General features: G+C 30.8%; 1 protein-coding gene across 2 annotated transcripts in view; it reads right to left on the reverse strand.

Annotated features, from left to right (window-relative positions):
• LOC107449835 (serine/threonine-protein kinase PAK 2) overlaps positions 1–22,831 on the reverse strand; it is a 53,367-nt gene that overhangs the window by 9,328 nt on the left and 21,208 nt on the right. For both annotated transcript variants that reach the window (XM_087157269.1, XM_087157270.1), the window contains exons 10-11: positions 14,715–14,807; positions 1,431–1,530 (exon numbers count right to left, since the gene is read on the reverse strand). In XM_087157269.1, the coding sequence (XP_087013395.1) occupies positions 1,431–1,530; positions 14,715–14,807 (193 nt within the window). The remainder of the gene's footprint in view (positions 1–1,430; positions 1,531–14,714; positions 14,808–22,831) is intronic.

The following is a 22,831-nucleotide window of genomic DNA, read 5'->3' on the forward strand; positions in this document are numbered from 1 at the left end:
TGATAGCATTACACTATTCATACTGTTTCATATTTGTTAGCTTTATACCATTTAATATTTGCATGTACAGTACAGAACCCGTTATCCGGAAATCAGAAAACCGGAAAACCAAAAAACCGGAATGAAATTTAATAAATTTTCCCGCCATTTTTTTAAAAAAAAAAAAAAATTTTTTTTCCTCATAAGATTTTAGAATTTTTCTTTCTTTTTTTGAAAGATGTTTACCTTACCATCAATTTGGAAATAATCATTAGTGTATTACTTCGTTTTTTCTTCTTTTTAAGATTATTTCCAAACATTTTTTTTTTTAGTTGGGATTGACAATAAAAAAAACGGCCTTTTGTAAAGATTCAGAAAACCGGAAAAATCAGTTATCCGGAATAGCGATGATCCTGATCGTTCCGGATAATCGGTTCCCTACTGTATCAGAAATTACCAGATATTTAGCATTGGAATGGCACCCACGGAGCCATTCCATTCTCAGCGAATTTGAATAAAATCTTTATTTCCACGAGTTAACAAGTAAAATAAAAAGTTTCGAAAACCGCACATTTCAATATTAGTGCATGCTACACGTAGTTAAAAGTGGCTATAACTAGACTTGGTTTTGTCAATATTTTCTTTTCACCATTGGTTTTCCCACATCCTACCTGCATTTTGTGATCCAATTGCAGGAGCGGTAAGGGAAAAGGCATTATTCTAAATTTAGTTCAGGCTCCTAGATTCGCACTTAGCTGACTTAGAACTATTCTTCAGTAAACAAAACTGAGAAAGGAAAGGGGGTGATCGAAATCTCTATAAATTTGCTTACATTTTTTGTTCTTTTTTTTTGTAGGAAAAATTATTTTGAAAATTATTCCGAGAAAATCAAAAACTTTTCAAAAATCCTATCACAGAATTCAAATTTATAGAGATTTTTTCGAACAAAATTCAAGTAGTTTCAAGGTCTTTCAAGTACCGTGAGAACTCTGAATATATTAAATTATTCTTTTACAACCATTAAAAAGTAAATAAGTTATATATATTATCATGAAACATTTTATTCAATCTGGGTACAGTAAATCAAAAACTTTGCATGCAATTGTTAGGTAATATAGATGTACTCATCAGTGAGAGGATACATAGGCAGGATTCTTAAATTTTGGATACTTCTTTAATATTAATTGAATATTAAAAAAAAAGTATATGTACCAACAAATTTTTTTTTGCAGCCCACAAGTTTCACTAGGTAAATTTTTTAAGAAATTTTTTTGCAAACAAATATTAATTGAAAAGTAATTTATTTAAAAATTAAATAAAAAAAGTACATTAAATTAGTAATGAAAAAAAAAAACAATCTTAATTGAGATTTCAACTGAAAATGTTAAGGGTATTGATATTTTTATCAATTCAAACACTTGCAAAGAAAATGTAAAAGAAATATATCTCACTTAATTTGACACTCCCATCCATTCCTAAAAGAACATTATCACTTTTAATGTCCCTATGTATAACTTGATTTTTATGGAGAAATTCCAATGCCTTTAAAACCTTCAAATGAAAAAATAATAATAATTAGTTTTATGAAATAGATATGTATTATATATATATATGCACACAAATACACACATATACAGCACAAATTCCCACATCCACGTCTTAAATTTACTGGACAAAAATTTCTTGGAATCATCTACTTCCCCTATTTTCTAGACACTTATTAACATTCAAAATAAAACTCTTTTCCAAAAAATAAATAAATAATTAAAATATTTACTCTGGACATCAGTTTTAAAAAAAGTATTACTGAACAATTTTGTTTTTCTTGCTCTTCTTAAAGATAAACATTTATTCTGCTTCAATAAGCACAGTAAAAGAGCTGTGGAAAAGAAAATAGCAGTTAAAGAAAGAAAGCAAAGAGAGGAATAAACTATGAATATTAATGAAGCTGAAATAGTGCTTGGAAAAGTACCAATTTTGCTTGAAAGAACACCAGACAAGCTTTATTTGTCTTCTGTGACGGGTATATATTTAAAGAATATCCAAATTGAAAGTTAAAGTTACATTTTATTTATTACTAATCATTATACATATCAATAAGGAGAAGGAGGACCACACTTACCCATAGCTGCTCGTATTGAGAGGCAATCGGACTGAGGAGACTATTGAGAGGCAAATTCTCTTTCTGACTAACTCCTCTTTTTTGGAGTTTATTTATATATATTATTTTAAGGGGTTAAACGTGGTCTCGTGTTCTTATCATGCATCCGAAGGTCGACAAATCAATCATCTTGTGACAAATTTCTAGAAAGTTAAAAGTTCAACTGACCATTCGATTGCGAGATGAGAGCACGGGATCTTAATCAACTGTTTAATTAACAAGTTTGACCACGAGAATTGTCACGAGGCAACGTCGTGACAATATCCACCTCAACCTATTAAAAAAAAAGAGAAAAAAAAAAGAATTCTCACTCATAGGGTGCAGCTGGGGTTAGTGAGCTCCTCGTACAATTCCTTTCAAAGAAATACATATTTTACATGAAGCATTTTAACTCTACATTTTTGCTTCTTTAATAGAATGGGAAAATTCAAGAACATAAGAACAAAATTCTACGAATTAGGTTTACAATAATGGTGAAACATGAAAGAAATAAAAATAAAAATAAAAAAAAATAATAAAAATCTCTTAGGTATACATATTCTAAAAAAAAAACATAATATAGTTCTTGCATAACACCATATTAACTTAACATGGTATTTACAAAGATTTAATTTATATTTAAAACATAGTTAGTTATGCGATACATATAAATCATTTTCGAAAACATACATGATGAACATACTGATATAAATAGGCATATAATTAAAAGGACAGCCCCTATAAATTTTAAGGAATAAAAAATACCAGTAAATGTAGGCATTGTAAGAAACTGAAAAAAGTCTGTACCAGAGGAATCGCTTTGTACGTAAGATTTTGTATAAGAAGTATTTAATTGAATTAAATTAAGGCTTGGCTCATTTAAACAGAAAGATATTAGTTGACAATGTTTCATATTACTTGAAACCAAACATATCTTTTCATCATCGCACTTTTTCTCCGCTAAGAATTGAATATTAAATTCCCTAGGTTCAGTTTCTAAAAACAGGCTTTGTGTATGTAACTGTAGAACTTGAAATTCTACAGATACTGTACCTGCTTGGCAATTGGAAAGAGCTGTTATGTACATTTCACTTAGAATTTGGCAGCTGTAACAACCTTTTGATTTAATATCTTTAGAGGTTATTTTCGGGCATATTTCATTGTGTTCTAGTGATATTTTATAGTTTTTAAAATGAAGTTGCACTCTTACTGGTGCCGAAGAAAGTAAGTTCGACTTCAGTACATCTTTTTCAACCGCTAGCAGGTGCATATCTCGTGTAAGAGGAAGAGAATTCTCTTTTGTTGAAATCATGGTTTGCAACCCATCTGGACGTTTTTCACAACGTAGCGTGGTTTCAAAAAAATTACAGGTAACCATGTCCTTGTCAAAAATAAAATCTTTTGTGTAGCTCGTGTTAGCTTGTACTTGCCCAACCATACCTGCGGTTGGATGGTTTTGAGGACTGGACTGTATAAGATATGCTTCGGAAGGATCACCTACTCGAAGCACTAAGGAATCTGATAGATGGAGTGGAGGCTGATTGTAAGAACCTAAGATTTCTAGGAATATGCCATCAGAAGTGACGGCGGTTGACTGTAGTGTGAGGAGTTCCGTGGACATATTCCTGGCTCGTTCCACCGCTATAGTATAGGTGCAACGGTGTCCAATGATTTTGCGGACCTCATAAGAATTCAACAGATCCGGAACAAAGAACAATCTATAAAACAGGCAACCCATTCTGGATACAATTATGCATCCACTCCCTACACTTGACGGATGACAAGCATTAAAACCTGGGTAGGTGAGGCTTTCGTCGGTGAGTCCTTCAAATTCTTTTCCGGCAACGCAATGCTCTCCCCATGCACATTGATAATTTTGAGGACATGCTAACTGTGAGATGGTACGTTCTTGGACAGGAAACGTGAAGTATTTACGCTTGGTAGAAAAGCTGCACTGTGATGAAACTAAGCGTAATTTAAGCTGTAGTAAATTACTCTTACTAGAGTCCTGGAACCAAAGGCAGGCCTCGTAATCCAATCCTTTGAGGGTGATTTCGGCGGTAGTGAACATATCGCATTTTCTCACGCCTTCACGTGTGTGACAGTTTTGTATATCAGATGTGATGAGTGAATGTGTCGAACAGTCAGCTAATATCATTGGAAAAATGCATAGTAACACAAGTAACGATGCCTGTGTTGGAGGCAATGGTATATTTTGAAGTTCGAGGTAATTATGGAAGTCATTAAATTGTCTTCTTATCCCTGTTCCAATGACTGCTCCACCCAGCATGAAAAAGCGTAGGAATGCCTTTGCAGTTCTGGTCAAATTACGCAGTAGAAAAATAATCACCTTTATCACTGAAATGAGTCCTTTACATGCTAATTTTAGAAAAATTAAAAGCACTAGGGTAAATAAAACAAGAATAGAATATATGCCATACGCTATATATGATGGCCAACATTGGATTTGTTGGAAAAAGGTCCAACAAAAAAAACACTGTGATGCTCGGCATATTTCTTTACCCTCTAGCAATACCTCACCATGGATTGCTTTACCAGATGTAGTAATGAAAATTAGCGTGAGTTTTGTCTTAAAGGCTACCAACTCCACTGGTAGTATAACATTGTGATCATTGTAGATATTTAAAACAATTTCATTGCCTGTAGCTCTTGCAATTAATTTACCATCTTCTGGAACTGTCACTATGGGGTCATTGAAAAGTAAAGTAATGTTATTTTGCGTGAATGACGCGGCTTCATACTCTAATAACTGACGTCGGTGATGGCGCGCTGGTATTCTATGTAGACATATAGGAACGGATATCAGGGTTGGGTTTGTAAGGAAAAGTGAATCCGAGGAATGTTGCAAATCATATTGTAAGTGCTGAACGTTGCATTCACAAGTTGAATTTAAATCACATGTTTTCAACTGGCAAAATTCCTGGGTTCCCGTGCAGTTTTGGGCACAATCACATGGTATTGATGTGTCGGAGCGCTTGTTGGAACTGTCATGGCATTGGAAGTATGAAACATTCCCAGCACGTGAAGATGGCTTTTCGTGGAATATTGTCGGGACGAAAAGTTGATCCTCTGACCAGATAAACGTTTTTAGACCTAGAACACATCCATTGCAATTTACAAGGTGGCATGCGTTTTCTGGGAAATCCATTCGGTCTGTAAGATTTTGAGATGCCTCTGTGCATGAATATCCAGCTGGGGTATCTCTCTGGCATATTTGAACAGCTGAGATCTGTGCTCCAAAGTAGGAACTCCAAAGTAGGAATAGAATGATTATTGCTATAATAAGGGATAGAAAGTGTGGTCTCCTTATTTAATTAAATTATGTTATCTTATGTATTTTTTTCTTTGTATTTACTTATTTAATAAAGTCATGATTCTATAATGGAAGAAATTGCGTTGTGTTAAAAAAAACATTTTTTTTTCTTTTTTTTTGAAATTATATTTTATTTTAGAATAAAGAGTATTGATATGTGGTAAAAAAGTTAGGAATTCTTTTAAGTTGTTACCGCCGGAAAGCTGGATAAGGAGAGACTACTATCTCAATAGTTTGAGTGATTTTATATATGTAACATAACAAGGTAACTATAAAATTTAAGAAAATAAAAATTTAGTACTAATAATAGAGATTAATCAAGAAAAACCAGGGAGGAAATAAAAATTTAAAATTAAAAAAAAATAAGACATAAAATTATTAAAAAAATATCTGCTCAATTGATTATCTTTTCTTTTCTTTCTTTCTTTTTTTTGAAAAAAAAAATTAAATAAAATATTAATAATTTGTATAAATACTTATGATAATGTTTTGAAATGCTCAAGAAGTTGTTTTACGCCAGCGTAACACATCTCCTTGAACAGTGAAATATCATAATTTTCTTTTTTGATCAAGGGTAAGTTCGGCCGTTACGTACCCAATTTCGATAAAGGTATTTACACAGATAAAAATTCTTTCAAATTACGTAGAAAAGATTTTTTTTCTTTCTTTTTTTTTTTTTTTTTTTTTTTTTTTTTTGTTATCCACTAGAACTTTAAATTTTATTTGTGAATTTTATTTAAATATTATCCTTTTTTTTTGTTCTTCTTTGAGAAATATTTCGAGAGGGGAAAAAAAAGTTTTTTTTTTTTTTTTTTTTTTTTTTCATAAAATCAATATGAACGATAATATATTCGCGTTTTCTGAGGTTTGTGAAATAGCGTATTAATAGTAGTATCATGTTTCGTTTGTAGGTCCATTAGTTTTACGGCGAGTGCATCCGACATTTTGTCAACAATATTCTTGTCCGCTTGATCCTTATCTCCGGTGATTGCCCAATTCAGAAATCTATCCGTAATCGAAGTTTTTTGACTAGCTGACTTGGTTTCATCAGTCTTAATTGCTCGAGGCCGTAAATCATATCGGCTATGAGTTGGATTATTTGCAGGAGCGGTGTTGTTTCTGATGTCTGCGGCTGCGCAGTTAGGCGTTTTATTGTTTGTTATCTCCGTTGGTAAAGTCCTTTGTACCTCAGTGGAGGAGGAATTGTTTGCAGGACGTTTTTGTGGATGGTGATAAGGGGGAATGTAATCATCAGTTTCACTCTCCTCGTAAAACAAATACGAATTAGTAGCTGTTTGACTATTTAAATTCTCTATATTTGATGTAGGCTGATCTTGATGATTAAGAGAAGGTAAAATCAAATCAGCTCGTCTTTCAACAAAGGGAAATAATCTATCAACATGACATCTTAAAGGTTTTGCACGGGTTTTTTTTGTATCGACTATTGAGTAATTTAAATCTGAATGTTTTTCTACTATCCGATAAGGGCCTGAAAACTTCTTTGCAAATGCCTTTCCAGTAGATTGATTAGTACGTGGTGTAAAAAGGTACACCTTTTGTCCTAAATGAAATGATTTTTCTTGCGCAATATTTTCACGAAGTCGAGTCTGTTTTTCAGCAGACATTTCGAGATTCTTATAAACATTACGATAAACAAACTGCATTTTAGATAATTTATCCTCTATGTAATTTTCGCATGGAAAATAGTGAATGTGGGAGTTTTCTTCTAATATATGAAAAGGTAAGTTAAGATCACGGTTAAACATAAGAAATGAAGGTTTTTCATGAGTAGTATCATGATAAGAATTATTGTAAATGAAGTTATAATAATCTAAATATGTGTCCCAATCAGTTGTCTTTTCCGACAGGCAAGTTAAACTTGATTTAATACTTAAATTCAATCTTTCCGATTGAGAGTTAGTTTGAGGTCTATAAGGTGTAGTTTTTAATTTATTAATTTGTAGTTGGCGTGAAAGTTCATTAAAAAGATTACTTTGAAAATTTGTCCCTAGATCTGTTAGTATTGCATTAGGAATGCCAAAAATTATGATAAATTTCATAAGTTTATTAGCAATTGTTTGAGCTGTAATATCTTTTAAAGCGTAAAGAATGCTATATTTAGTAAAGTGGTCGATAATTGTCAATACAAATTTATTTCCTGACATGGACATTGGCAACGGTCCTAAAATATCTAGGCTCACGAGTTCCATAGGCTGAGAGGGTGTCACAAAATTTTGAAGAGGTGATTTAGTTATTGGAAAACCTTTTCGTTCAATGCATAATTTACATGAGTTGGAAAAATTTTTAATATCATTGTACATACCTGCCCAGTAATATTTTTCTTTTATAGTACGGTAATTTTTTGAAAATGCGAAATGCACTGTTTCGGAACCTTCTAATACATGAGGTATTAAGCTTTTTGGTATCACAATTTGTTCAAAATATTCATTTCGTGGTGCACGTTTGTTCCTATTGGCAATTCTTTTAAGTAATCCATTGTTCAAAAAATAATTATCGCATTGCGATTTACAATTAGCACTTTTACCTTCCAAATAGTCAATGATAGGACTTAAAATTGGGTCTGCTCTTTGTTCATATTTGATTTTGTCTATATCAGGTACATCAACTTTTACAGCATTTATTGTTTCTTCTATATCTCTTGATAAGAGATCTGATAAAAAATTTTGCGAACCTTTTATGTGCTCGAAATCAAAGTCATAATTGGAAAGTTCTAATAACCAACGCGAAAGTTTACTAGCTGGTGAATCTAATTTTAATAAATAGTTTAAAGATTTGCAATCAGATAATATTCTAAATTTTCTACCATAGAGAAACATCTTAAAATGTCTAATAGCCAGCAAAATAGCATAAGCTTCAAGATGCATAGATGGCCATTTTCTCTCATGCGGTTTTAATTTATAGGAAAAATAACTTATTGGACGTAGAATTCCATTTTTATCTTTTTGTAGAATGGCTGCACCTACTGCAATGGATGATGCATCCGTATTTAGGTAAAACATATCATCGAAGTTAGGATGTTTAAGCATGACGTCTGACAACAATTTTGTTTTAATTAGATCAAATGCTTTTTGTGCGAAAGAGTTCCATTGAAACTTATGTCTATTTTTAGTTAACTCCGTTAAAGGTGCTACAATTTCAGAAAAATTTGGAATAAAATCTCGATAATAATTGGCTAATCCAAGAAAACGCCTCAGTTTGCGTAACGTATTGGGGATTGGAAAAATTTTTATGTTATGAAGGTTATCAGGAAGGGGCTTTAAACCTTCCTTATCTACTATATGTCCTAGATATCGGATACTTGTTTGAAGGAATTTACACTTTTTTGGATTTAAAGTCAAGCCATACTGACGAAAACGCTCAAAAACAAGCCGTAGTTTACGGATGGAGTCTGAGATTGAATATGAGGGTACAATTACGTCATCTATGTATGCTGATATGTTTTCGGACTGTAGACCATTAAGGATTTTGTCCGCTGTTTCCTGAAAAATTTGAGCTGAATTTTTCATTCCAAAACTTAAATATTTATATTGAAAGTTGCCATATGGGCTTGAAAAAGCAGTTAAATGTTTGTCTTCTTCGCGTAGTTTAATTTGATGGAAACTAGAATTGGCATCTAAGGTACTAAAATAATTTGCGCCTCGCAAGGAGTTTAAAATGTCGGAGATTAAAGGTAACTTATAAGTTGAAGAAATTGTAATTTGATTCAGTTTACGATAATCTATTACTAAACGCCACTGGTTCTCTTCTTTCTTTCGAACTAAAATTAAAGGAAAACTATATCTGCTATTTGTTTTCTCAATTATGCCCGAATTTTCTAAGTCTGAAATTTTACTTTTAAGTGTGTCACGCAAGGATACTGGCACCGGGAAAGGTCTACATTGAATTGGGGAAAAGTCAGTTATTTCTATTGGAGGAGCTTCTAATGTGCATTTTCCTATTGTTTTTAAGGAAGTGCTAAATATGTCAGCATATTCGAAAATCAAATTTGATAATTCCTGTTTTGCTTCGTTTGGAATTCCAGTCATATCAAAATCTTCTAACTTTAATTCTTTTCTCCTAATATCAGCAATAGATTCATTCTTGTTAGCTTTAATTTCAGAATTTATGTAAGCGATTTTCATATTCTTATTTAAATGTAAATTTGTTTTTGAGAGGTTATTTATTACTAACGGGATTTGTCCATTTTCATCAACCATGCACAGCGATTTATGCACTTCAACGTTGTAATTTAGATTAATAGGTGTCAATAACACAGAACTTCCTGGTTGAATATTATGATTAGATTTAATTTTAATTACGGCTGATTCGTTTGGCTTAAGTTTAACCTTTTTCACAAGTTTACCAGTAGTTTTCATTAATAATACGTTAATTTTATGCACTCCAAATTTATGTATTTGGGAGGATGAATCACTAAAAGTTACCATTTTATCTTCAAAGTTTATTTTACACTGAAATGAGGAAAGAAAATCGAAACCTAAAATTACATCGTAGTCCTGGGCAAGATCTGACTTAGTGACTGTAAAATTATGCTGCAAAACTTTGTCTGTAATTAAGAATGATAAGGTAACATTACCATTAGATTTTATTTCATTTCCAGTTAAAGTAGTAATTTTGATATTAGGATTAAAACTATTAAATGTGATTAATTCGGAAGGTATTTTTCGAAATGCTTTATTGCTTATAAGAGATACACTTGCTCCGGAGTCCAAAAGAGCATAAAATTTTATATTTCCTACATTTAATTGGATTACTGGTAATGCGCAATGTTTTCCTACTTGATAAGATAAGTTTGTATCATTGTAACCCCTTACATTTTGAGAGAACTGTGGGGGTTTTATCGTTCCCTCTGAAAGTTTAAATAACGTTGCTTTGGAAAAGTCTGTCTGTTATCTGCAGAAGGTGTGGGATGGGCCATTGACCTCGATTGAAAGGCACGAGTGGTGTTAGGAGCATTATTGTATTCCTGTCGCCTGTAATTATTATTATCCCTATGAAAAGAGGTGCGTTGATTATCTGAAAATCTGCGCCTAACGCCTCGAATGTTTTGATTACGTTGAAACCAACATTGATCAGATGCATGATTTTGACGACCACAGTGGATACACTTTTGATTTCTTTGTGGCATTTGTTGGTGAAAACCTAGATTTTGTCCTCTTATATTTATTTTCTCGATTTGTTTTGCGAGATTGCTTATCATCGCACTTGAAATTTCAGTCTGCTTATTAAGAAACTCTGTCATTTTTCTTTCGAGTCCCGTTTCTGATTCCGTCGCAACATTATTACAGCTTTCTGGATCACAAGTGAATTTCAAATTCATTTCATCCAATAGCGCACTTTCTACAGCTTCATCGAACGTATTTGGGTTTCTGCTTAGGGCTAAACGCTTAAGAGGTGTTTGCAAACCCTCCAAAAATTTTGCCAATTTTGTTTGGTCGACTATAGGACCCGCATCTTCCTTCGATGAATTTTCTATCCCGAAATAATTTATAGTCAAGTTTGAGACTCTTGTCGAGAAACTGCGAATGGATTCACCCGGATTTTGTTTACAGTTTGAAAATTGCTGCTGACGATGGGAAAGTGTTGTTTTGCTTTCAAAAAATTTAGTGAATTTTATTTTTATGCTGTCAAATTTTTTTTCATGAATTAGTTCAGGGTCTTCTATGAAAAACTGTAACGCGGGACCTTTTAACTTACTCTTCATTACGGCAATATGTTCCGCATCGTTCCATTCCGCGATTTCACCAACCTCTTCAAGATTTTTAAGGAAATATTTAACATTTGAAAATAATTCTCCATCGAATATGTTTACTAAATTCTGATATCCAGCGATCTTATTTGGGCTTGGGGGATCGGACATTTTAAAAAAATTCTTGTATATGTATATTATTTATTTAAATAAAGAAAGAATCTTAACAGTAAATACCATTTTACATAAAAAACAGAGAACATAAAAGAATTACATAACACTATCATAACACAAGGATTTGAAAACAAAACAAAAGAAATCACTCAAAAATATTGAAATAGTAAAATCCCTATCCATTAGCATTGAAAACATTTTTGTTAAAGGCACCATAATGTGACGGGTATATATTTAAAGAATATCCAAATTGAAAGTTAAAGTTACATTTTATTTATTACTAATCATTATACATATCAATAAGGAGAAGGAGGACCACACTTACCCATAGCTGCTCGTATTGAGAGGCAATCGGACTGAGGAGACTATTGAGAGGCAAATTCTCTTTCTGACTAACTCCTCTTTTTTGGAGTTTATTTATATATATTATTTTAAGGGGTTAAACGTGGTCTCGTGTTCTTATCATGCATCCGAAGGTCGACAAATCAATCATCTTGTGACAAATTTCTAGAAAGTTAAAAGTTCAACTGACCATTCGATTGCGAGATGAGAGCACGGGATCTTAATCAACTGTTTAATTAACAAGTTTGACCACGAGAATTGTCACGAGGCAACGTCGTGACACTTCACATTATAAATGTTTTCATAAAAAAAATGTACTCAATTCTGCTCCTTGTTTTATTATTATTATTAAATTAGATTAATTTACTTTCAAAATTTGAAACTTGTTTTTTGAAGTTATTTTTACCTGATCATCTGTGGCTAATTCTTCACATGAAATGGATGAAGGTGGAAAAAAAAGTATCTTTATTCATGAAAAAGAAAATTAAAATTATCTGCTCACTTTTATTTATCTTTTATATATACATTTTATCATATACTAAACATTCTTTAATTAAAGGTCATTTAACCTTTGAAAAAAATTTAACTGCAGGAAACTGACACTAGTTAATTATCAACTATTTTCTATTTTTTTTTTATTTGAACCTTTAAAATCTATTATCCGGAAAAATCTATCCTCTGGATTTGCAGAAAGCCGGACATCTGCAGAAAATTTTAAAAGAACTAAAAAAGAAAAACAAAGCAACATCAGTCACACTATGGTGTAGGAATCTTAAAAGAATTAGGATTCTCTTTTGAGAAACAAAAAAGGCAGGAATTACTTAAGAAAAATTTACTATTCTGATGAAGTGTAGTCATTAAAGGATATTAAGTCAATTATTGTAACAGGGTTCCCACTCTATGATGAGATTGAAATTCAAGGACTTTCCAGGACTTTTCAAGGACCTCAACAAAATTTTCAAGGACCTTAATCTAAGACCAATTTTAAAAATTATTCTCTTCTATTTTACTAGAAGCAACAATGCTTGTTGTGGCAATAATTAATTTCAAATATAATACCTAAATGCTTTGCCTATATAGAGAGAAGAGAGTATATGTATTATGGACTAAAATTTATATTTTTTTAAAAACAACCCTACTGGTTTTACATATTAATTCACAAAATCATTTTCAACACAATCTATAACTAATGGTAATGAGGTGTTAATGGTGAAATCCTTTAATCCTGTGTATTTCCATGTGAAGGCTGCATGAAAGACAGAGCTAAATCTTAGGTATTCCATATTCCATGACTATTCCATAACCCCCTCCTCTCCTCTATTAAACATCGTTTCTGAAATTATTCATCCATAATTTACACAACCTTCTCTAAATGCTATGCAGCAACAATTCTTTCTGAAAATAAAAATTAGAAGGAACATATCCTATTTTCACCATGTTTAAAAGCATTATTCGTTATGTGTAATCCACAACTGCCAATGAATATGACCTGGTGGGAATATTTCTCTTTTAATTCACACTGAAGCTTCTAATAGAATTTCCAATTGACATAGGGTCCATCCATGGATAATTGAAGTATTTTAGAGAGCTTTTAACCATCATCCATGCATTTGTAAAAAGAGGACAAAATATTTTCTGCAGTTCCATGACCCATAAATTGGGAGGTAAGATACTTAGTGAAAACTTTATTATCAATTCCTTACCATAACGTCCATCTGCTTAGATTGTAGAGACTGATTTAACATCTCATCAAAGAGTACAGTTTAGCAATCAACATTCTTCAGCTCATTTATAAGAATCCCTTTGAAGTATAGTGCCAATCCAAAGGAGCCCAAATAGGTTCACTTTGTGGCACTACAAAAAAATTGTCTCGCTATACAGCTATCAGCAAACATTTTGGAGAACAATTTACTAATCCCTTCACAGGAGTTACATGAATAATTACTAGTGATGCACTTCAGACTCCAGAGAATTTCAGCATCAAGCACATTCCCTTTGACCAGATAAGAAGACAATGTTACCTCGGCCACTAAAGTTTCTGTTTCACATGGGGCACACTATGTTGAAGGAGTATTTACACCAGATGAATTAGATGTTGATGTCTTTGGAAAAAGAGAACTCAGGGCATGAGACTGCTTTTTTGTTTTACCTTTTTTTTCATGTGTGATTTCAGAGCAGATTCTTCCATTTTTGCGATATCGATCTCCTTCATGCATAATCGGCACTTGGCTCTGAACTTCTTTTCGGGCATCGATAAAATCCATTCTTTATAAGCTTGATTATCCAACCATTGGGGATTAAAATAGCACTTCCCAGGCATAACTAGTCTAAACTACATAACACAAATATGAAGCCGTGCCTTTGCGAATACGCTTTACAATAAAGTTTTGAAATGACGCAAACGTAAGGACAAGTGCGGATGGTAAAACGGAAAATTTATTGAAAACTACAAGGTACACATTGTTACAAAATTCGAGAGTATTCCAGTTTCGATAAGAAAAAAGAAGATCTAAGAAAGATGATGAAGTGGAGCCTCGCCCCGAACGCATTGATTGTCTGCTGTGCTCCGCGCGCTTGGCAGACGCTAGGTCCGGTTAGAAACGGTGGCGTTAAAAACCACGTGAGAGAGCTCGGGAACAAAACAGAAAGAACGAGAAAGATCCGCTGGTGTTTTATAAAAAGGACCGCCGGCAGTATTGGACAAATTCAAGGATCTATCAAGTTTTTCAAGGACCTAAGACGTTTTTCAAGCACTTTCAAGGACCTAAATTTAGCAACAATAAAAATTCAAGGACTTTCAAGGACTCTCAAGGACCGTGGAGACCCTGTGTAAGATATAATTAAAGTAAATTGTTCTGCGGATTCTTTTTCACAATTAACAATAGATTTGACTAAACTAAAAGGCAAAAGAAAGAAGCTAATATTTAGCCATTTTTAGTGAAATGAAGGATTTGTTCCTGTTTTGCTAAATTTAGTTATTAGGGGCAAAAGTGATAATTAAAAAACTTAAGTTGTTAAAAATATTTAAACATGATTACTTCTTGGCAAACAGCAGCAATTTGTCCTTCGTCCATGCAAGTTTCTGTGACAACATCAGTTAAAGAACCGCCAGGAAGATACTCCATGATAACCTGTTAAAAGTTAATGACTTTAATCACACTTAGTGAAAACTTTTTTGAAAAAATAAGCATAGAAGTACTAAACAAAATCATTGATTAATTTAAAATATGATATATCGCAAGTACAATTAAGTTTTAAATCATTTTTGTGAAATTTGGGGCCTTACTGTGATTGCAACTGCTTACTCAAATTATTGTCCATCACTAAACACTAATTTTTATTTTCTCCTCTCTGGCAGCTGCTAAATTCTTCATCAAAAGAAATTGGACTTTAAAGATAATATAAGAGTTGACCTAATTTTTTGCTTTCCGCAAAACAGTGGTAGAGTTACTAAAAGAAGCCATGTTTCAATGATTGAAACAGGTGGTAGAGTAAGATACACCCACATGTAACTACAATGATACAGGTAACTATATTCGTTAATTATAACAGGGTTCATTCTAAGCGGGGTTTACGGGGCGGCCCGCCCCCTATGCCCTTTTGGTATAAAATATCCGCCCTATTGCCCTTTACTCCTTTTATCCTGCCCTGATATAATTAAATGCGCCCTGTTGTGTCCCCTCCAAAAAGATACCACTTTCCTGTAAGAAAGGATTTTTTTTGTCCTGTCTCATAAAAGTTGAATTAAGCACACAATTTATTTGTAGATGAAGCATATTTAATTCAATTAATCGTTTTTTCCCCCTTTCATACATTTAGAATTTTTTCTAAATTTTTTACTCATAACTGAACAGACATTACGAGTGATGTAATTATATCGGTAAATTTAAATACGTAACTTTCCTTTATTTAAAAGTAATAAATTTATTTATAGCTGTATGCTTGTACCTCAAAAATATTAAAAAAGGAAATTTATTTGAAGATACAACATGTGTTATTCGCAAATTTTTTTTTCTTCTTTTTCTGAATAATCACAATGCAGCTTTAATTTGGCCGCCCATTTTAAATAGAACTAAATAAATTGATAAATTAAGAAATGGTTTTCTTTCTTCAATAGTAACTCGTTTGTTTGACGATATTTTTCAAATGAGGTGTTTGATTCGACACTATCACAATTACCAAGCCGATCGATAACTCTATGTTGTATTTTCCATATATTTAAATATGACACTTCTATACTGTTACTTAAATTATTTTTCTCTCGTTATTATAGAAATTTGGTCTTAATTTTTGCGCTTATTGCAATTTCGGCTATGATCTATATCACATACCATGATTTGACAACGCATTATAATATTAGATAGATTAATTTAAATACCAAACTTTTTTCATTTAATATTTTTCAGCCTTTTATTTATTTATTAATTTATTCTTAATATCAATGTTATCGCTTTGCTAACTCTGCGTTTGTAAGATCGTGCGTCGTAAATATTGTAAATTGAATTTATTTTAATATAATGAGCAAATTTTTATTTTGATTCTTCTTAAAACTTAAATACAATAAAAAGTGCTGCGGTCGCAAATGAATCTTTTTTAATAACTTATTTATTTACTTTATAATAATTTGTAATCGCTTTAATTGTTTTATTTTATTTCTCTTAATCACAGGGTCCGTACGCGCCAGACTTGATAAGTCATGGAATTGTCATAGAAAAACGTAATTTTACTTGTAACGTACTTGTACGTTTTTGATAACGTAATTTGTGACATTTCCCCTTTCGAAGTTGAAATTTAAGAAGGAAAAAAAGTTTTTTTCCACACCGATCTTTATTAGGTGCATCCATACCCAGATAAAAAAAATCTGAATTGGCAAAATCAGTGGTAAGTCTCCACTCAGGGGGCGTCGCCTTTAGGCAGGGCATAATTAGTACAGTGACAGTGATTTATAATAGAGAATCACTTAGGCTGTTCCATGGTCATTCAATGGTTAAGAAAATTGAACAGTGCGAGCGTTAGTTTCTTACACTTCAGATAAGTTATATACATTTCTTTTTTTTTTTTTAATATATAGTATTACTTTTTGTGCTGATTTAGTATTTATCATGACGTAACATAATTTTACTTGTAACGTACTTGTACATTTTTGATAACGTAATTTGCGACATTTCCCCTTTCGAAGTTGAAATTTAAGAAGGAAAAAAAAGTTTATTTCCACACCGATCTTTATTAGGTGCATCCATACCCAGATAAAAAAAATCTGAATTGGCAAAATCAGTGGTAAGTCTCCACTCAGGGGGCGTCGCCTTTAGGCAGGGCATAATTAGTACAGTGACAGTGATTTATAATAGAGAATCACTTAGGCTGTTCCATGGTCATTCAATGGTTAAGAAAATTGAACAGTGCGAGCGTTAGTTTCTTACACTTCAGATAAGTTATATACATTTCTTTTTTTTTTTTTTAATATATAGTATTACTTTTTGTGCTGATTTAGTATTTATCATGAAAGCAATTTTCTTTTTTTTAGTTATTTATTATTAATTTCGTTTCTTTAACATCTTAATTTATACTTCTTTTTTTATCTATTTATCCATCTTATTCATAATAATTTTTTTTTTTTGTAACAGAAAATCTTGACTGAGTGCATTTTTATTATTTTTTTTTCGGGTTTTTTTTCCTTCTCTTCTTGCAAAAGTTCATGAATTGATGAAGTACGATTTTACTTCGCTTCAATGCAGATTATTGGGTAGTATTTTTATTAAATTTTTTTAGAATGACTTAGTTTTTGAGAAGTTTTTTTATTTATTAGTTTGTTTATTTTTTATTAATAATTTCTCCGTTTATTTTTCGTTGTCTTGCAGCTTTGTTTCATATTTTAGGATAATTTATTTTATTTTTTAGCAGACAAAAATATGCGATTTTATCCTTTATTTTTTTTTGCTTATACTTTGATTTGTTAGTTTCTTTTTAGAGTGATTTGATATTAAAAATATGCCTTTTTTAATGTTTTTTTTTTTGCATAATTTATTTTTATTGTAACACTTTATTGCAATCTTATTTTCCTATAATTAATATTTTAATTGATGCTCATGTATTGGATATTTTAACTGTTTATTGCGTTTTTGTGTTAAAAAACAACGGTAGCGTTTCTAGCTTTCGGAGCGCTTTTGTGTTCAAAAATGTTCTTACATTAATTTGGATTTAATTTTGATTTCACACAGATTTATTTGTATAAATTTTTTAAACAACTTTTTTAATTTTTTAAAGGGTAGCGTTTCTAGCTTTCGGAGCGCTTTTGTGTTCAAAAATGTTCTTACATTAATTTGGATTTAATTTTGATTTCACACAGATTTATTTGTATAAATTTTTTAAACAGCTTCGTAACTATAAAAAAGTTTATTTTCTATTATTTTTTTATTGTTGCTCTGTAAATTCCTTTAGTCTTATTTACCCTTTCCTTGCAATTAATTATCATAGGGGTGCATAACTTGCGGCCCGCCTACTACTGTAGTGCGGCCCGCGAGAGCTACTGATCACAATAAAAAATTTTAATCGCACTTTTGAGTCATCGCGTTTTGACACGTTAAATTTTAATAGATTCAATAGTAAACGTATGTTTAACGCGCTTTCTTTAATTCGAATTCATCGTAAATATAAATTATTTTGTTAAACACTTATTTCCACTTTGTAACGTGATTTCGAAAATCCTGAATTTTTTATTAATTTCAATAAACACTTTTTTGTGCAATTTATTTGTGACAATTTAATCTTAAATCTAAGTAATTTTTTTCCTTCTTTTTTTTGCTTTTCTTTCCTCTTTTAAGCTATTTTTTTTTCGGTAGTTATTCAGGGTGAGTAGCCAAATCTTTAATCAAAAATAAGCACTTTTTAAAAACTTTTTAAGCACTTTACAAAAATTTTTAAGCACTCAAAAAATTCATATTCAATCAATGATATTATTGAAAAACAAAAACTTTTTATAAACAGTTTTAGCGTTAAAAAAAAAAACGGGCGTAAATCAAACAATCAGTACTTTCCCACATCACCGAGTGAATTCAACTTGACCCTGAACTCAGAACTAAAGTACCCTTACCCCCTATGTCAAAAAAAAAGTGTTAGAAGTAAAATAAAATAAACAAGAACAAAATTAAAATAAATTAAAAAGAAAAACATTTCATAAGGATCTGATATTCTTTATCCGAATTGGAGCACTCTGGTTTCGGTTTAAAGTGTACGCGCATGCACAAGTCATAACGTGGGTACGACATGAAGTCCGCATGAATGATTACGTAGCAAACTCCCCATTTTTCGAGAAATGCATGGGATCCACCAGATATCACTCAAGGGAGAAGAAAAAAAATTTCGGAAAAAAAAGCACTTTTTAAAAACGCCAGCTGAAAAAAGCACCTTTAAAAGCTTTTAAAAACGAAATTCCCAAAAAAGCACCTTTAAGTACTTTTTACAAACGCTACGCACCCTGTTATTGCTATGCATTCCCATGTACTATAAAAAATTCCTATAATTTCATTACGACATGCGAATTTTAAATCTCAGATTCGACAAACTTTATTCTTGCTGAGTTCAGCATAAATTTAAGTAATTATTATTACTTTTTTTTTTTTTGAATTGCCATACTTTTCCACGTGATTTTGTAACTACGATGTTATTACAACACGCAAAAAGGAATTTTTTTCTTCATTTTTTTTTTTAAAGAAAAGTTTATTAATAACGTTCATTGAAAAAAATGCTGTGTCATAATAAAAATGCCTATAAAAAGAAAAGTTAATGAAAAAGAAAAACCGAAAAAACAAATTGTTCTTGGTTCCTAAAACAAACTTTTAACACTGAAAATCAGTTTTCTATATTTCCAGTTATTTATATACAGGGTTATTTAGTACAGGGAAAGAGTGATAATAAATTAATAGTATGAGACGTTCTGTTAAAATGCTGCGTTATAATAAAAGCAGCAGAAAAAGTCAAGAAAAAAGAACTAAGTCAACAGAAATGCTCTGAAACAGAATAGAAAAAAGCAAAAATGAAAAAAAAAAAAAAAAAATCATTCTCAATTCTCAGAATTAGAAGTATCGAAAAAATAACGAAATAGATTTGTCTGATTAAAAAAAAAAATTTTTTTTTTTAAAAAAAAGCAGTAATTCAAAAACTTGTGGTTCAGAATGAAGTAATCTAGTTTTCCAACTTTCTTTTTTCTCTTAGTCTTCTAGAAGATAAATTTGCAAGCCATGTGCAGAAACATGGATTTTAAAATTTTTGAAATTTATGTTAAAACTATTTCTTATAATAAACAATACTATAATATAGTCAAAATACAATTTTATATTTTTTATCATATCTATACGAATTCAAAAGAAGAAAAAAAAAACTCAGAAAAATATATTTTTAAAGAAATATTCTGAGGAATATTTGACTGCTCATTTAACCAACGGAATTTTTGACTAAAGTGCCAAATGCTCATTAAATCCTTAATTTAAATGCAATATGATAGCAACCTGAGAAATTCATAAGTGGTGGAAAACGTGAATTTTTAAACTGCTCACTGTTTGTTGCTTAAGTAATCATTTTCGATAAAAAAAAAAAGATAATGTTTACTATATAAAAAAATCTAAGAATTAATAAAATGAAATAATAAAGTACATTACCAAATAAGTATTGAATTTTATTTTGAACTATAAGTTTTGTTTTTATTTTAGGTTTTTGTTGAAAACTTATAAGTTTTCTTCAATTAAAATATTTAATTTGAATTTATGTTACTTAATTCAACACAAATTTTTTTCTTACTTTCATTCTGCGAGCATTGAAGTTTTTTTTTTTATTAGAATTTATCTTTAAAATGAATTTTTGTATTGCATGATTTGATAAAAATGGCATTTTTTCTTTTTTTAAAAGTATTAGTTTTTTTTTTTTTTTTTCAAATGAATTCTAATAATTGAACGACTTTAATTTTCAACAAATATATTATTAGGTTTATTGATAAAAAAAAACTAGAACACTAATGTTAAAAGAAATATTACTACATTTGCCATTAACGTGTAAGTTTGATATTATTGCTGCAACTGAATTCAAGTATAAAACTTCCAGTATTTTTTATTTAAAATGACTGGAAGTATGAATTTTATTTTGCAATTTTTTTTGTAAATATTGTTTTTTATGTATATACTTCAGAACTTCGTTTTCAACAGTTAAGCTTAAAAACGCAGTCTATTTTATTTTTTTATAAGGGAGAGCCAGATACATAATAAGTTTATTTTCAAGATTAATATTCATATTTTATCTGAAAATACAGTACAGAACCCGTTATCCGGAAATCAGAAAACCGGAAAACCAAAAAACCGGAAAACCAAAAAACCGGATCGAAATTCGATAAATTTTCTCGCCATTTAAAAAAAAATTTTTTTTTTCCTCATAAGATTTTACGATTTTTCTTTCTTTTTTAAAAGATGTTTACCTTACCATCATTTTGGAAATAATCATTAGTGTATTACTTCATCGTTTTTTTTTTATTTTTAAGATTATTTCCAAATTTTTTTTTTTTTTTAGTTGGGTTTAACAGTAAAAAAAACGGCTTTTTGTAGCAATTCAGAAAACCGGAAAAACCAGTTATCCGGAATAGCGATGGTCCCGACCGTTCCGGATAATCGGTTCCCTACTGTAGTTATTCTAATCATCAACTCGAGAAAGAAAAACATATCTGAAAAATTTCAGTTGTTTCCCCAGGTCTTTCAAAGGTATGTGTAAAATTTTAAATATATTTTTAGTGAACTAAGAAATATTGAGATAAAGGAAAAAAACCTCGTTTGAATTTTTTTTTAAATTTTTCAATTCCAACTGTAGCCTTTTTTCCTTGGAAAATTGTAGTTATACATTTGATAATTATAATTGTGATTAGTGATAAAAGTAAACTTATATATAATTATTCATTTTAACTATGCAAAGAAGGGTAAGATATTTGCCCTTTTTATAAAATACAATGTCCTTTTTTAAACTTGCTGCCCTTTTTTTTAAAAGTATAGTGCCCTTTTCAATTTTTAGCACCCTGCCCTTTTTTTAGTCTAGAATGAACCCTGATTATAATAATACTTGTAATACAAATTAAAAACTAAGCTAATGTTAAAACACAAACATCTTTATTGACAGCGATAGACGAACTGAACTTCGACTCTTAAGCTGGGAATTTATTTACTAGGTGTTGTCAAAACACAATAAGGAATAATGATGTTCCAGATGTCACTTGACGCCCACCCCATTAAAATGTTTCTAAGCAGTTTTTGACGGGCACTTCTGCCCACTTTCTATGACTTCCAGTTTTACTATGCATAAAACTAAATTTCCTTGCTTTTGAACTATTTCAGTGACTTTGAGGCATAATAATATTGTTCATTAAAATTACAACGGCAGAAGCTCTTTATGGTAAATTCTTTTTCCACAGCATAAATAATGTAAAGTTACAGGAGAAGTGAGTTCCAGTAAACCAAGAGTAAACTAAAGTTTCACAAACGGAATATTTTTTTCTTCTTCAAAATGTTAACAAATTGTGACAGGATAACTCAGTAAGGAAGTGATCCTAAGATTGCTTGCATTCTAATACTTTGAAAACATTTCTTCAGTATTGGAAAATTCATTGTTTACTCCAGATTTGTCAGAATTTTTCCCTTAATTCAAAAATACCAAGGAAGATGAAATAAAATTTGCCAGAAATAGTTTCTCTCGCAGTATAGAGCTCTCGTGCAAACAATTTAAAAGTTTCTTTTATGTTTTACATATCTTCATTCATTAATAACTAAATTTATGCATTTTTTAATTTTTCTACTCAAATCTTTTATATCAAAATCACTATTATTGAACCAACTACATCAGGACTCAAAAGTTTAAATTAATAGAAAATGACTCCCTTAAACCTCACAGGGCAAAACTAAGATCTTTAGTTACTTCTTTCTTTACATTGAAACAAAGTTTTTCTTAAATGATGTTTTAATGGCACAAAAGTTTACATTTGTGAAATTTAAAAAAAAAATTGTGTTGTTCACATTTTAACAATATAAATTAAACTGAAAATTAAAACATAATTATTACACTTTTAGATGAAGATGTTTAAGTTATGGTCCGATGTGACTTATTATAATAACACCCAAACTTTTGAATC

This window comes from Parasteatoda tepidariorum, chromosome 2 (genome assembly GCF_982258835.1).
Source record: "Parasteatoda tepidariorum strain Cologne lab strain chromosome 2, Ptep-v5.0, whole genome shotgun sequence".
NCBI classification, from domain to species: domain Eukaryota; kingdom Metazoa; phylum Arthropoda; class Arachnida; order Araneae; family Theridiidae; genus Parasteatoda; species Parasteatoda tepidariorum.